The sequence below is a fragment of the Micromesistius poutassou genome (genome assembly GCF_964030765.1).
Source record: "Micromesistius poutassou genome assembly, chromosome: 10".
Taxonomy (NCBI): domain Eukaryota; kingdom Metazoa; phylum Chordata; class Actinopteri; order Gadiformes; family Gadidae; genus Micromesistius; species Micromesistius poutassou.
Window position 1 is genome coordinate 18,205,694 of NC_140280.1, and position 17,357 is coordinate 18,223,050.

Consider the following 17,357-nt stretch of genomic DNA (forward strand, 5'->3'; position numbering starts at 1 on the left):
TTTTGACAGCTTTGTCAAAATCTCATTATAATGCCTCTTTTATGTGCCAATTAGTAATATCGAGAAAGACTTTGATACAATAGGGACACATAAGTATGGCTTATCAAGAGTTTTCTCAACTAAGTATTTGTGAATTTTAATGCATTTGAAGTAATGAAACTGACCTGTGTTTTGACTTTTTGGAAGGATTTCAGCAAGCTTGGGGAAGAAAAGCCTTTAGTTTTTATTAATATATTGAGTATGGTACAACTCTTTCTGAACACATTGGGAGTGTGTAAGCTGTGGCTGCGTCTTCAGCACAATAGAAAGGCTCACATCCAGGATTAACATGGATTGTATCAACACGACACACAGTTAAGTAGGTAATAAGTACACAGGTCATTTGCCCTTTTATAACCAATTTCAAAATTGAATAGGAGGCTAAAGTACGGTTTGATTGTTTTTATAGGTAAACCAGGTTGATCAAGTTAATGAATAGTATGAATTATATCCAGAGTGAGCATAATCCAGCCCGAGTTTTAGACAAAGGTTATGTACAGTGTGTATAATTCCCCCAACCATGTTTGCAATCCCAGCCAAACAATTCCCATGGAATATTGTTGTGGTCTCTTTTTTGTTAATGTGGAGGTATTCAGTCATCTAACATGTCGTTATGCACATCACCGCCCGTATCTTACATCAGCGTTCCGGGCGACAACAATAATATACAGGAATATGTGAAGACGAGTATACTGTGCACTAAATCCCACCTGGATGCCCATGTCTCCGTCTGCCTCCCTTGTTTCTTAGAGCACTGTACATGTGTGCATGACTAAGTAAAGCAGCCTGCGGCGGTAATCACACCTATTACTCTCTGCCGCTGTACCCCCCAACCTCCCCTGGGGCTCCGCAAGCGCTACACGGGTGGCCTGCTGCTCCATACAACCTCGCCGGAGCCGGGCGCTGAGCTCTGCGCGCTAAAGAGTCATAATCCTCAGACGATCTGCCACACCGACCACAGGGTGCCGAGCGTGATGCTGTACGCTACCATGGCAACCAAGTAGACCCGGAACAGCAGCACGTCCAGCACGTAGCCGATCTGCAGCCACTCCTTGGCGACCTCCCGGCACTTGTCCCTCTTCTCCAGGAAGTGGCGTATGGAGGTCACCTCCTGCAGGATGTTGTCCACCACCGGCGGGACGCCCATGCCCCCCAGGAGCCCCCCACCGTCTCGTTCGGTTTGGTGGGGGTGGGGGTGGGGGTGGTGGGGGTGGTGGTGGTGGGGGGGTCCGCCCAATCCGTCCAGCCCGCCTAGCCCCATATGGCCCATCTCGCAGGTGTGGTGGAGAGAGCAGGGCCCTGGAATACATGGAGAGCAGATCACTCATCTGTTTAGCCAGAGTTGGTCTGAGATCAAATGACTAAATGGTTATCCTGAACAAAAGAATTTAGAATCTATATATAATGATGATGATTGTTATATCTTAAAAAAAACGAATAAGTCATGTTTAGTTTTAAGGTTATTGAGAAGATAACATCACTTTCAGCTTCAAATGGCTGCAGGCATGGTCATGGCATGCTTGACTGCAGTTCCTAGCCGATGTGATGAAATGTGGATCATTCCAGAGCAATCGATTACACGAGCTTGCCAGTTCAGAGCACAGGCTTGTATAATAAGGGTGGAGGACGGAAAGTGTAAAAACGGCTCTCCACTCTTTCCTTCTCCTCCCCTACTATTGAAATCAGTGTGAAGTCCCTTTAAAAAAAAAAAAGAATAACGACCCCTCCCATCATGCCCACTGGGTCACCTCTCCCGTAGCCGGGCTCTTTGAAGCGCTCCAGGTCGGAGGGGGCCTGGGAGGACGAGGAGGATGAGGAGGAAGAGGAGTGCGTGGACAGCATGGAGCACAGGCGGTGCTTGGTGTGGATGCAGAAGAGCACCGGGGCCTTCTCCAGCACCAGCCGCTTCAGCCAGTCGGGGGCGGGCCGCTGCAGGTCCTGCTTGTGCACCAGGCGCACGATGACCACCGTCTCGGCCAGGCTGATCACCAGCAGCGCCATGCACACCACGAAGTACACGCCTGCAAGGCACAAGGAGGGAAGGGGGGGGGGGAGGGGGGGGAGGAAGGAGGTAGCGGTTAGGGTGTGAGTCGGACTGAGTGTGATTAACCCAAAGGTCCGCAGTGCACCTGGGGCCATGTTGGATGCAACATGCAACTGCATTGTAAACCTGTGTGCTCGCACATTAATTATAATGTATCGAAGAGAGAATGTCACTGTTAAACACTTTGGTGTCTGCAAAATGGCTAAATAGCCATTGGCTATTTAATTTGGCTCAGATAGACATACTAATCTGATTTAAATGTATGCTCACAGGTCACAAAAACTGTGCCTTTTACATTTTTCTTTACAGGAAAAAATGGTGTAAATATCATGGATTTTATCTGGCGAAGACAGTGTTGTTTCCCTTTAGGAAATATTGTTTGGAAAGATACTGTAACAAATCTCCTGGAAAGAGGTAGCGCACAGAACAACACTAATCGGTTGCTGAATTGGTCGATTTTTCATTAGCGGGACACCGCAGTGCATTTTAAGAGCTCTGTGTTATGTACTGCAAATACAACAATAAACACAATAAGCTCAATGCACTGCGGAAGCACATTTTCATTTTGATTATTAAGCTGATCAAAATAATTCATATTGTATATAATAGCAACTAATATCTATCATTGTTGTACACTGTGGTACAAGTGGCATAAACGGGTGTCCTGTTGTCCTGTTGTCCTGTTGTCATACTTAGTATCATAAGGCAATAACAGGTTTTTATTCACGCACCTATGAGGGGGGTTCCGATGGCGGTGGCGGGCAGTGTGTCAGACACAATGATGAGGAAGACGGAGTAGCCCAGCAGCAGTGTCACCTTGAAGGAGACCCTCTCCCCGCTGTCGGGGGGCAGGTAGAAGCCCACGACGTCCATCACCATCAGGAAGATGCTGGGCAGCAGCAGGTTCACCGTGTAGAAGAGCGGCCGCCTTCGGATCACCACCTGACCAGGGTGGGGAACGGTTGTGCACGGTTGAGTTAAAAAAAACATAGGATAATACATGGAGGGAGGGAAATATGGAGTCAAAAACACGTGCCATAGCATTTACTTTCTTGGGCTTAAAAAAAAAGTTTAGAAAAGAAAGTACTCTTTTTTTTTTTAAGCATTACATGTAAAAGAAAGCATGTCACCTGAGATTTGACTCAAAAAGTGGCACGCTTTTTTTTTTTTTGCTTTAGCATCGCTATGCTCTTGCACAACAATGTCTTCAGCGGAATCAGAGAAAAAAAGAGCTCACGTGGAACTTCATCTCAGCGTAGTAGTCGTCGTTGTCCAGGCTGAAGGACTTGTAGGCGGACAGCACGTGGAGCAACTCCCACTCCCCCTGGTTCATAAACAGGCTGTGGTCTTCCTTCAGCTCCTGGGGGCTCCGCATCAGCGTGATGTTGATGTCTTTGACTGCAGTGTGGAGGCACAAGCGACCACACAGCGAAGCAGCATACCTTCATTCACCTATAGCTATTGGTTGGTTAGTTGGGTGGGGAAACCTGGAATCTTTTTGCGTAAACCATGAGAACTCATTAATGCATTGTTTTTAGTTCTGCGTTCCATTTCCCCAGGTAGCATTTAGAATGCATGTCGATTGAGTTTCCATGGTTTCCCCAAAGATTCTAGAATGTTTCCACAACCAACTGGCTACAGGGTGAATAAGGCAAATAGTGAACGAGTGATAGTGAATTTAGTTTTAGAATCAAGCTGGTTTGTTAGGAAAAAAAATACTGAACCACTTTATAGAATTGAACATTTCTCTCTTGCTAATCAAAACAGTAATTTATGAATAGCTTTAAGAAATGTGGTTGGTTGCCAGAATATGTTGCCTTGACTTTATTTTGTATAGAAATATTTTTCCCTCTGAACTCAAACACATATCCCTATATTTTTAGTACTGAAATTGAGTATTGATTTGTTGACAAATAGTTTTTATATTTTGACACCACTCGCAGCGAACACATAATATGTATCTATTGATGCAGATAAATGGCTCCTGTAAAACACTGGCATAGATCTGTAGAAAGGCAAAAATGTTATGACGTTCAGTACAACAATTATGTGAAGGGCGCACTATATAACTTTAAACTCAATTTTAAAAGGACACTAGGCTTAATTGGGTGGACAACATTTGTAACCTTGTCAACATAGCAGTGTTGACATAGCATAAGTCAAGCGAAACATGAATTTCTTTTGGAATGATCTTTGCGAAATCATCAACCGTTGTTGTTTCTTTTCATCTGACTTCACACACAGAGCAGATTGGCGTTCAGATTCTCCTCTTTTACACAGAGAAGCGTCTCAACAGAGCTTTGTGTGGGCAGCAGACTACTATCATATGGGAACAAATGGAAACTAAGGAATTATCATAATGGTTACAATATTCCTGTGCAAGCCATTTGTGACAATGTGAAACTACACACAAGAGTTTTGTGTATTTTGAACATCAGTATTCCCCTTGTGTCTTCTTTTGGATATCACCCCCCCTGTTCTTACTTTACCGATCACAATACACAATATGTGTCCAGATTTAAATAAACTTCGAAGTCGACGAGCGCAGATGGATGAAAACAGAACATGTACTTGCATGCGGAACACAACGTGCGCTGCTTCCCGGGGAGACAGCCTGAAAGACCCTGATGGGTCTTTCAACCTCAGATCTCAAACGTTTGTGTGGGACAGAGAAATTTACAGGCATAGCAGGGTTTGTCAAGTCCAATGAGGTTAGAAGCTCCCTAATCTGAGACCAAAATGTCCATATGGAACTTCATTTGGGACATCGATATAATTTAACATCTCCTGCTTTAATTATTTTAACGCCTAGACTAAGAAGAGAAATTCAGTTTTTTGGGGGATTTCACAAAGATTTTGTTTGTGCCAGGGCCACTCTATTGATGGTAAAAACAGTGGATTGATAGAATAAATACTATTAAACACTATTCTAAATAGAATGAAAGTAGTAATGAGCGTACTGGTATGGAGCCAGCTCTGGAAGGTGAGGCTGCAGTTCTGGACGTCAAAGGGGAAGTTGTAGATGTTTAGGGTGCAGGCGGTGACCACCTGGATGGGCTTGTAGTTGCTCACCAGGCCCTCGTGGGTCACGTAGACGTAGGGAATGTCCGGGGACTTGCCCACGTCTACGCTGAGGAGAGAGAGGGAGACACACGCAAAGAGATGTCTCAGAATGTAATGGAGATTAAGGTGGCTGACATTTTACTGGCTGTTCCCTTCAATCTGTGTATGAATATTCATATGAAATATCATTAAAAAAAGACATGCCGCACCCACAATTGATCTATGATTGAATTTATGACATTTGAACAAATTGTACAAATAGTCGGCTGTTATTTTATACAGTTATAATGGTTGTTACCTACAGTAATATGACACAGAGCAGTCCGTTTCTAATATGCACCATGCAATCCTATAAATATAATAATAATAATAATAATTTATAGGATTTATATATTGCTTTTTTTTGGTCACGCAAAGACGCTTTACAGTGAAGGATGAACCTCACTTACCACCACCAATGTGTAGCACCCACATGGGTGATGCATGGCAGGCAATTGGCACCAGAATGCTCACCACACACCAGCTTGAGGTGGAGAGTGAGGGAATTAACGAATCAGCCAATTATACAAGGGGATGATTAGGGGGCCAGATTGAATGAGCCTGGTTAGGCAGTTTTAGCCAGGACACCAGGGAATCCCCTACTCTTTGCGATAAGTGCCCTGGGATCTTTTATGACCTTCCACAGCACAGTGTCCCCGTCACTGCACTGGGGCATTGGGATTGATGTTTTGGCCAGAGGGAAGAGTGCCACCTATATACAAGTTGTCCTCTTCCTCATCTATTAACCTAGTAAACACACTTGGTACTGTAACCAGATGGTCTATTTTTTTCCCCCAGCTTCTCTGCAAGATACTTACAACTCGTTGATCAGTATGTCCGGCACCCACACGTTAGCAGTGGGAATAGAGACTTGTTTCACCTCGTCAAAGTCCTCTGGGTTCCAGACCATGAATTCATCAGTCCACGCCTAACGCAACAGATGCAATAATGTTCAACTGTTTGTAGTCGTATGGAATGAAAATACAAATTTTGTTTTGCATTCTGATTTCATTATGTTTTAATTGATATTCTGGTATAATTTTCAATACCTTACCTGCCTGTACCAGATGTAAGTTGTCAACACCTGGTTCTTTTCATCCTAAAATAATGGGGTAGAAAAACCGAAATGAGACATAAAAGTTCCTACAAGGTGTTTGAGGTGTGTTAATCCATCAGAGCTAAACACTCGATATCGATCCCAATGTGGTTGGGTTTACGAGACATAACGCACTAACATTAACGTGCAATAATCGTAACATTGATAACATGAAGTTATAACAACTCACCACGTTGAGGATGGAGTAAATCATGAGGTCGATCGCCACCGAGGTGGAGTCGCGCCAGTCCTTCACGGGTCGAACCCCTTTCTTGTACCCAGCGCTCAGGAACTCGGACAGACGCACCAAGGTGGCGTTGGCAAATCGTCCCATGCTGTTGCCAATCTTTTTTACTGTTGGAATATAGTAGAGGGGATGTATTTACCATGCATGAGGGTTTGGGAGCATTGGAAATGCATCACAACCCCAACTAAAAAAACGTGTTGGTTTGGTTATCGTACCTGTAGAAGCTGGTAGGACGCCCTGAACGAGGAGGAAAACAAGAGCTGTCCATGGTACCGAAAGTCTCATTCTGGAGTTTGTTTGTTGTATTTCGTACGTGTAAAAAAAAAAAAAAGTGATTATTGGCGTAAATCGTTGGTGTTAAAAGTTCCTAAGCTAAACACGTTGTAATCTATAGCCTACCTGTGTTTACAGAAGCATCAATCTGCTGTGCTGCGCTACTGGCTCCCTGGTCCAAAACCATGTGACGTCGTTGGACCCCCGAGGGTGTGTCCACGCCGAGTCAGGACTCACCGCTTGAGATAGTTTATAAGCGTATGGAAGTGTTCCTATTCTTGTTATATGTCAGGATATTTGGGGGAAAATCTACTTCAATTATAGGCCTAGTCAGAAAATACAAAAATATATATATTTTTTTCAAGTTTATGCCTCGACAAAAAATCCACAAATACACGTTTGCAGGTTAGGGAGGATGTCCTATTGCTTAACGTGAAATGAGTTGTTATTGAGACCAATCTGATTTAATGTGACTGTAAATCAGGACCATTTCAAATCGTTATTTAAAGATTTGAAACATAATGTTTATAATAATATGTATTTAATTTATGTGTTTCAAGGTTCATGCCTGACAGGGATAGATAGTATAGACTGAATTATGAAGTATCATAATTGTATAGAAAAGCTCAACTTTTTTTTGTATACTTTTTTACTTCTTTAATAACTATTACTTTGAAATTGAAGATAACCCTTCTATGGTTGACTCCCAGCAGAAAGGTAAGGAGTTGGATTCCCAATCAGTGACAGTTATATGGGACCAGCTTTTATCTTGGGAAGGAAAATCTGCTCAAATATAAAGGTAAAGTTGGCTCTTAAGGGACTGCCAAGTTAACAAGTCCCATTTGATACCTTTTGATGTACCTTTTATACCTTTTGAAATAAAATAAATATGTTTATAATGTCTGCATCAGAACCCTACCCCAAAAATGTAAATCCTCTGCTTGTTCGAGCTTTTGTGATCAATTTAAAGCGACCTGAATTCCAACTGCCTAAATGTAATCTATTTCAAATGTTGAACATTTTAAGATGCTTACGATCAAAGTGTACTTAAAGATGATATTTACGCTTTGTGAAGGCTGTTAGACTGGAATGAACGTTTTGACTTGCTAGAGCTATACAACTACTTGTACTACTAGTCCTAATTATATATATATATATATATATATATATATATATTATAAGAAACTGTAAAGCTCCTTCAAATAAACAATTTGGTTGGACAGTGAAGTTGAGTTGAAGGACGTGGTGTCCTCAAGAGAAGAGGCATGCTCATATATAATTTGAATATTTTTTTATTCAACACACTTAAAGAAAAGTACCCAAAGTACCCATGAATTGGCCACTGAAGAGAAAAATAGTGAAGCAAAAAGTATTGAAGCAGCATCAAATTTTAATACACTTAAAATAAAAAACAGAGGTGCTATTTTGATGGCAGATTTATATCTCAGTTTATTCATAAATGTACTTTGTAGCTCTTAATTAATGAAGTTATTAATTGCACTGAAGGGAAGTATTGACGGCAAAGTCTCTTCTGCCAGATAACTTTACATTATGTAACACAATCCACTGGAGGTGTATGCCAGTAATGTGGAAAATTATAGTACCACAGGGGGAGACTAGGCTACTGTTAAGTGCCATTTTATTAATTTCTCATGACTATTAGGGAGCCACAAGGGTAGGATGTTACGAACCCAGTGCTCTAAATGGTCTCTATTGATTGGTTTAGGGGGAAAGCAGAGGTTGGGTAGGTACACTTGAGTGGGTGTGATTTATTTATTTATGCAGTTTGGATCCAAAGTGAGTGTGTTACTTACATATAGATTACCTATGATGACATGTTACCTAAATATACAATATGCTGAAGTCTCATTCCTAAAGTTCTGTTAAATTCCAGTGAGGTAAACTGTTAATATGTAAAACGCATGTATTACGGCTTCCAAAACACATTGTGTTTTACACATTTTCCAATATTTCAATACTGCATACATATTACAATAATTATCACAGATACAGATTACAGTTTTATTAACAGATTGGTTAACAATCAGGGTAAGAATATCATTTGCATTACAATTCTGACATATATATAGTAACAATATCAGAGAGTACCAGGGACATATGGCATATAAGTGGTTTGTGCTGTGGCAAACACTGGGTCAAACCAAGGGGCAAAGGGGGGGGGGGGCACTTTGGAACATTGTTAACAATGCAGTATATGGTTTGAATCCTTGTATATTGTTCAAATCCTTATACAGTCTATAATTGAAACCCTGATACAGTCTATGGTTTAAACCCTGATACAGTCTATGGTTTAAACCCCGATACAGTCTATGGTTTAAACCCTGATACAGTCTATGGTTTAAACCCTGATACAGTCTATGGTTTAAACCCTGATACAGTCTATGGTTTAAACCCTGATACAGTCTATGGTTTAAACCCTGATACAGTCTATGGTTTAAACCCTGATACAGTCTATGGTTTAAACCCTGATACAGTCTATGCGTCAGGCCAGCCCCCAGCTGAGCCAGAGCAGCAGCAGAGTGGAAGTGTACAGGACCAGGATGAACAGGTACACCCGGAACAGGACGCGGTCCACCTTGGAGCAGAGCACCAGCCACTTGCCCTGGGCCGCGTCCTCGCTCTCCCCCTCGGCGAGGGCGAGGCGCAGGGAGAGCAGGTCCTGTAGGACCCAGTCCAGCCTGGAGCTCAGACCGTCCCAGAGATCGTCCAGGGACAGCACGGGACTCTCTCTGGGCGGGAGGCGGTCGACACCGTAGCCTAGTGTGATAGAGATGAGGACCACAAACAGAATTTTAAAACTGTTTTTTGTTGTGTTCCGTTTTGAGTGTCTGGACGATCAATACCATCCTTGCTTTGTAGTTGCAAAGCCAACGTGTTAAGATTGCATTAACATCGCATCACATTATAACTACCGTCACGGTGTTGTATATTAACACCCCTTTCACGCTGAATGTAGCACTGTACACACACGTGCAGAAATCCAATCCGAGAAAATTGGTATTTATGAAAACGAAAATGTGAGAAAATAGGTGTCAATTTCTTTATTTCATGTTCCCGCTCACTCACTTCCTGGCGCCTGCAGGGCGAGGTCGTCCAGTGTCCGGGTGGAGGCGGTGGTGAAGATGCTCTCGGCAAAGCTCTGGCCGAGGGAACCGTAGCGGTCCAGCAGCTGGGCAGACACCGACATCTGCCGTACCTCCGTCTCCCCGTGGTGGAGCAGCTTGATGGCCAGGATGGACTTGGCCAGGCTCAGCATCAGTAAGGCCATGCAGGCCGCAAAGAACACCCCTGGGAGTCCGGTGGGGAGGAGGAAGAGAACCGGGCATTGGGTTCGCATTGGGTTCTTTGTTTATATACTGTACATAGATTCTATATATTGTAGAATTGATGTATTCTAATTTTTAAAAAAACCATAATGAAATATATAGTTAGACATATATACTTAAAGCGACAAATAAAAAAGGGCAATGTTTAAAATAAATGATTAACTAATAAATACACATTTGAATGAGATCACATAAGCTGATATTCGTCCATCCTGGTAAGTGATAGGGCCAGGCCCGGGTTCTACGGGGGTGCATAAGCATGCATTGCACCCCCAATTAAATTGTGTGCACCCTCTATTGAAAAAAGGATAATGGATATCCGAAAATGGCTAAATAAGAACACTGCAGAATCAACGTCACACATTAACCAGAGCAGGAAGGATGGAGACAATTTGGATCACGGAACAGTTGACGTTACTGCGGCTTCTGTCAACTTCAACGTTAGGATCGCCGTTGTGGAGGCTAGCGAGGCTAGCGCTAGCAACACTAATTCACTCTAGTTTATTTTAGTAATTCATTAAAGCATTATGTTCATAGCACAGAAACAGAAGATTAACCCATATTTGCCAGTTGTGTCGTGATTGTATTTATTTACAATCTTGTGAAAGGCACCATTTATTACTGATTACTTTTTGTGAAAGTAACATTACTAATTGGGTTTTATCTGTCAGCATTAAAAGTTTGTGTAGCAGGAGTTGGAAAACTCAACCTAAAAATGCAAGACAGAAAGGCAGTACAATAAGCACTGACATTGACATTGAAGAGTATTGACATTTAGTGGTTCACATATATAAACACAGACAAATTCAAAGTTTGAAAGGGTTCTTTCCTTGTTCTTTCCTTGACTAATACAGCTTAAATGTGTTTTATTTTTAAGATACAATGTGAATGACAATGTAAAATTGTTTGCTATGTCAAATATCCTGCCACAATTTATTAAAAAGTGGGTTATTTTTTTCAGGGTAGAATTCTGTTCTTTTTTACACCTCACACATATCAAAAACCTTTCTCATATCCAAAGCTTGGATATCAATAAGCTAATGTTGCAGCTGAAATGTTCTCCACATCACAAAGACATGATGTGTACCAGCTTTTAAGCACAGTAAATATTATTGTGACATGTGAGTACAACTACCCAGAAGTGCTTGTCAATCTACTGGTAGAAAGGCCTAGTGTAAAAAGCGAAGTCTGAACTGAAGCTGGGTCGCTGGTTTTAGTATAGTACTGGTGCACCCCCTCTAATCTCAGATGCACCCCAAGTCATTTTGTTCTGGAACCGGGCCTGGATAGGGCCCCTGCTATATCTGACAAACAAGCAATGTAAAAAAAACACTGGAACTCTGGTTGATTTACGAGACGTACTGAGCCAAAAGCAGCCCTGACAGCATACCAAGCGCTTACCTACGAGTGGTGTAGTGACTGCGGTGGCAGGTAGTTCATCCATCAGGTTGACTCTGAAGACGGTGTATCCCAGGAGAGTGCTGGTCTTGAAGGTGACGCGTGTGCCGCTGTTGATGGGCAGGTAGAAGCTCATGACGTCCACCAGCATGAGGAAGATACTTGGGATGAGTAGACCCACCACGTAGAGCAACGGGCGTCGCCTGATCAGCACCTGAAAGTGACCCTGGAAATGAGTATTGACGATTGCACAATTCTTCTAGTGCAGTGTTATCTTCGACTGTCCTGCGCATGAATGTTGATAGTATTGTTAGGGCTTAACCCTTTTACTAAGTAATGTGCTGTTTTTATAACTTCACCCTAAACCAATTTTCTTACTCTAAAACCCTAAAACGAAAACCCGAACCCTTAAACAAAAAACCCAACCCTAAACCCAAACCTTATAAAACAAAAACCTATCCCTTAAACCAAACATTTTTAACCTTAAACCAATCCTTAAAATTAATATTGAACTTCTAAACCATACGCTAAAGCCAAACACCCAACCCTAATACGAATTAAACCAAAAACCCATAAACCAAAAGGTTGAAATGAAATGTCTACAAAGTAATAGTCCACCTGTTTTTTCAGTCAACCTTGTCAGATTTGCAAATAAATAGCAGCTCAGTGGAGCAAATAATGAGTGAAACCAGCTTCTAAGTGCATGGTTTGGGCAAAAAAAACATGACAGGACTGACACAACCATTTCCCTACGCACTTCTGTGTCCTGCCGTATTTCATATTTATCAGCGATGTGTGCTATGGCTCTTTGAACATTGATAATAATATCCCTTATTCTGGGCCCTGGTGTCAACATGCACGATAGCATCCATGACTGACCTTGTTCTGTGGTCCTGCCTGCATTCCCTTCTAAATATCTCCACACAATCAGCATAGTTTTACCAGTGGGCCGGCACCCGGCCAAGAGTAAAGAGAGAGGGCCGTAACTGAAAGCCTTTAGCTCTTTGAGCAGAGTAAAGAGCTGCCAACCCATCGCACTCAGCTCCGCAGCCTCCCTCACTACATCTCCACCTGCAATGGGCCATGAGCCCATTTCCCCTCGCCACTAACAAGTAGTCCATTGATCAGCCAGCCACTGAGACAGTCTCATTATAGCCCCTCTCTCTTTCTCTTAACCCCCCACCCACCTCAGTCTCATTCTTGCTCTCTCTCTCTCTCTCTCTCTCTCTCTCAAACACACGGACACACAGACACACCCACACGGGCACACACACACACACACACACACACACACACAAAAAACACTGTCCTTTTTACAAGCCAGACCGCCCCAGTCTCATCTTTTAGCATTAGCTCACTAGCAGAATCCATGAGGGTTTGCAGCCAATTGCTTAAACGCCTACACAGTGTGGGAAAGAGTCAAAGAGAGCGAGGGAGAGAGGGAGGGAGGGAGAGAGATACGCCTGCAGATGGCCAGGGGTTTAACATTGCCATCGATAAGCAATTACATTCATCACAAGGCAGTTACAGACTTATTGGGAGTGCAAATAGATTACAGCGGAGGCTTTAATCTGACGGATAGAAAAAACTGAAGTGGATGTACGATGCATGTTGTAATGTGAAGCTTAACTGTTCACTTGTTAATGTAATTTGCATCAGCAGCTAAAACAAACAATGAAGAATCTCAGGAAAGACCAAACCGCGTTCTCCTAATTAAGACATACTTCAAAATCATCAGGGGGCGAGTGCTGTCAAATTCATGCTTTCCAAGAAAAACATACTACATATGTATTTTCAAAGTCAACTAAGGCCCCATATGGATAGAGTCGACTTCAGGAAAACACTTAACTCAGTCACATTCTCCCCCCTGTGCTCTGCACGTGTGGACAAAGCGTGTACACTAGGAGGGAACATGAAACGTTTGCAGGCCTCACGCACATTGAACTGAATGTGAGCGTAGTCCTCCCCGGCCTGTTGGAGCTGCCAGTAGTGGGAGGGGATGGACATCAGCTCCCACTCTCCATCGTTCATGAACTCCCTCTGCTCGCTGGCGATGGCCTCAGCACTCCTCCACAGGGCCAGGTCTAGTTCCTGCACTGGAGACGGGACACGGGGGGAGGCACGGGGCCAATCAGGTGAAAGGGGAGGAGTTACAATGGCGTAAAAGGAAAGGAAATCAGTGAGAAGCTAGGCTAGCTCAATAGACCTCTGAAGAATAAGTCCCACCTCCAAGGCTCCGGATCCCTCTGTCAAATGTCTATGGGAAATAACATAGGGTTTTTGAATGATCGTACATAACAAACTCTGTAGGTGGCAGAGGGAAGTAAAAGCTGCGTCACGTTTTGAACTACACACATTTTCCATCTAGTTTCGACTGTGTTTTTGGATTGTCGGCTCCGTAAAAGAAGTAAACGATTATTAATGCTACTTCAACGGCACCAAAAATCCAAAAACCCAGTTGAAACTAGATGAAAACTAGTTGAAAACGTGACGCAACTTTTACTTCTTCGCCACCACGTCTATTGCGGGCACATAAATAGAAGTGTGTGATGGTGAGGGATGGTGGAAGGTCGTGTCAAAAGCGGAGGATAAGAGGGCAGAGGAAAAGTGGATCGGAGGAGGGATGGACACATTGTGTTCACTGATGTAGGTAGTGAGATCTACACCATCTATGTTCGTGTCTTCCATGATTGGGTTTATGTGCCCAATTGCTGGGTCAGTCTAAGAGTCAGTCAGAGTAACCCAACACCTCAGTAAAACCACGACAGATGAAAAAAAGATATCAGAATTGAGTCCCCTCTCTAGTCACTCATGCAGACTTTCACTTAAAAGTGTGTGTGTGTGTTGTGAGTTGAGTGGAATTCATGCTTAAATCCCTCTGCAATTCTCTCCCTCTAAAAAATACAAGCCTGGAAAAGAGGACCTGAGTGGAGCCAGCTGCGGAAGGTGAGGGTGCAGTTCTGTTTGTCAAACGGGAAGGCATACAACTCCAGCTTGCAGGCCAGCACGGCCTGGACGGGCCGGTAATTCTTCACCAGCCCGGAGGAGTTGACGTAGACGTAGGGGATGGGAGGGGACTTCCCCTCATCCACGCTGCCAAAACATACACCAAGAGAGCGTCATTGAATGTCTTACTTTTTAGCCGACGCAATTCATGCAAAGCAACGTATAATGTGTGTAGATACATGTCATTCAGGAGCTAGGTAACGGTTTGGCATCTTTGTCGAGGATGCCTCTATGTATAGAGTGCGGACGATGCAACCCAGGACATTCAGCTGGCCTTGATTTGTAAACATTTTCAGCTAGAATATCATTAAATTGGGACGTTGCTATTGAAGAGAATCACTAAACACTAACATCTGAATTCAGGACATAGGAAAAGTAGGTTACTGCATTTGTATGCAGTTCATGCCATATACAAGCTACCTGGAAGCAGCAATTGCGTGCCCCTCTGAATGTTTCTCTTGCAATTGAAATAGAGATTCAGCTGTATGAAAAAATAAGTAATTCCAGCATCCATTTGCATGCATGGGTCCCCTCTTAACAATTCTTATTCGATCACTAAATTTGGAACCCAACAAAGGAATAAATATTGGATTATTCGATTTTTTTCCCCCTTACAATTCACTGACGATAACATCAGGTACCCAGATGGCATCTGACAACAGCGAGATTTCAGTGATTCCATCAAACTCCTCAGGATCCCACACCAAGAACTCATCTGTCCAGATCTGATAGCAGCACAGAAAGACACACAATGATATCTAAGGACATCTCAGCAGGGGAGCTGACAGCAAACATCTGTAAGGAAAAAATGTAATCTTTATATTCTCTAGACTCAAATGGAAAGCGACTGAGACTGATAGATATACATTCACATGCACATGCTTGTATTGGTGCATATAAGCAAACATCCATTTCCAATGAGATATTCTCATTGAAAAGGTCAGTGCAAACAATGCTGTGCTCACAGCGAAAGGCGCACACACACAACAACACACCTATCCTGAATGGAATCATTTTCCATTAGACATTACTATACTGCAGTTCCAACAGTGTTGAGAAATTTAGAAAACACTTACTTGTCTGTACCAAATACATGTGGTAAGGCTCTGGGTTTTTCCATCCTAGGTAAAATTAAGTAAAGAAGGAAGAACTGGATGAATGAATCAAATGTGACAAATGAATGAAAGGATTATTATATTATTAATTAATATGTCCTTACAGTACTAGACCAATCATACTAGGCCATATAAGGTTTGGGCACGCGTCTCTCTTTATGAATTGAAGCGATTACACTGTTTTAATCTCAATATATGAATGTGTAAATGCTGAAGCTGTTTAAGTGCGTACCACGTTGAGGATGGACTGCAGGATGAGGTCTATGTAGACCACTGTCGGGATGGTCCAGTTCTGCACGGGCCGGACCCCACAGTCGTAGCCCCGCAGCAGGGTCCTGGTCAGCTGGTTCAGGGAGGACCTCTTGTGCTTCTCGGGTACAGAGGCCACTGAGGCGGGAGGGTAAGAAGACGTGGGTTATGTGAGGGTTTATTCATTCACTAACATGGTCAACACTTTTTTTTTTTTTCCAGTAAAGTGAGATATGGAGGTCAACGTCATCTCATTTTTCATTTGTTGTCAACCATGATATAACGTCTGAAAATTTACAATGAGGAATTGCAAAAATCTGCGTCTCGATTTAACAAAATTTGAGTAAGGATAAGACAGCAATGTCAAGACCAAATACACGTGATATTATACAACTACAATGCTCTCATTCTCTGCACAACCAAACAAACAATTATACTAATAATAGGTGAAGAAGATGAGAAGAAGATAAATTATATTAACATGAATTCTATCATTGAATGAATATATTGTTGTGGCATAAACACAACGGTATACACGACCAAAGGGAGTAAGGCAATTACAATAAGCAGTATTAAGAACAAAGAAAAATAAAGACCAAGAAAATATGAAATATGTCATACATATACACAAAAATGTTATATAATTTATATAATAAACTTTATATTTGAACAGGATCCTCATCCTGCAACATCCCCATCAGGTTCAAAACAACATGCAGAGCGTCTTACCTGAAGACAGAAGGAGCAGCCAGATGTATGTCATGGTCACTACCAAGGGTCTTCAGCGTGTATGTCCAGGTCTTCACACGTCCAGTTGAAATAAACAAACGGTTTAAAAACAAAAACACCAACGCATACTGAAAACACAACAGATATCGTGTTTTGAGGAGCGGTTTGCGCAGAGGTACAGCGAGGTGGAATTGCGTGTGAAAGTTGGTACTGCTGGTATTGATTTTGCAATGCTATAGGGTAACTTGATGCGTACGGTTATGAGCGTGGAAGACAATTCCTTCCCCTAGAGAGGCTGTGCCATGCTGGTCTGTTGGTTCATCATAGCAAAGGATGATGAAACTGTGTTGAAGGTTTTCTTTTTCATTAAATACCCAAATATGAAATATATGAAAATGATTTACACTAATGTTAGTACAATAACGACAATAAATCTTTACTGTATTCCTTTCATATTTGGATAATCCTTCAATGCGTCTTATTGATGGATGGAATGCCAATTATACATTATGTAGTAGTAGCAGTAGAGGTAGATACAATGGAATACTGTGGTCTCAGAGAAATGGCATGGGTGTTTTCGAGTAGATGCAATGGAACATTTTGGTCACAAAAGATGGCAGGTGTTTTCTTATGTAGGTGCACACTGCACACTTGGAAAATTCACCTTTTGGGAAAGAATGCAGCATTGAAACAAAAAAATCGAATTATGTTA

General features: G+C 42.4%; 2 protein-coding genes across 2 annotated transcripts; both read right to left on the reverse strand.

Moving 5' to 3' along the window:
* Positions 1-973: 973 nt before the first annotated feature.
* On the reverse strand, positions 974-6,813 carry htr3a (5-hydroxytryptamine (serotonin) receptor 3A; the record flags this gene model as incomplete). The annotated part of the gene is made up of 9 exons (XM_084474262.1): positions 974-1,209; positions 1,788-2,060; positions 2,815-3,025; positions 3,321-3,481; positions 5,044-5,213; positions 6,004-6,113; positions 6,240-6,284; positions 6,472-6,635; positions 6,744-6,813. The coding sequence occupies 9 exons, from the start codon at positions 6,811-6,813 to the stop codon at positions 974-976; spliced, it is 1,440 nt and encodes a 479-aa protein (XP_084330388.1).
* A 2,491-nt stretch (positions 6,814-9,304) lies between these two features.
* Positions 9,305-16,679, reverse strand: htr3b (5-hydroxytryptamine (serotonin) receptor 3B; the record flags this gene model as incomplete). The annotated part of the gene is made up of 9 exons (XM_084474263.1): positions 9,305-9,579; positions 9,889-10,110; positions 11,550-11,760; positions 13,485-13,642; positions 14,470-14,639; positions 15,168-15,277; positions 15,629-15,673; positions 15,900-16,054; positions 16,646-16,679. 9 exons carry the CDS (start codon positions 16,677-16,679, stop codon positions 9,305-9,307), a joined length of 1,380 nt encoding a protein of 459 aa, XP_084330389.1.
* Between the last annotated feature and the right edge of the window lie 678 nt (positions 16,680-17,357).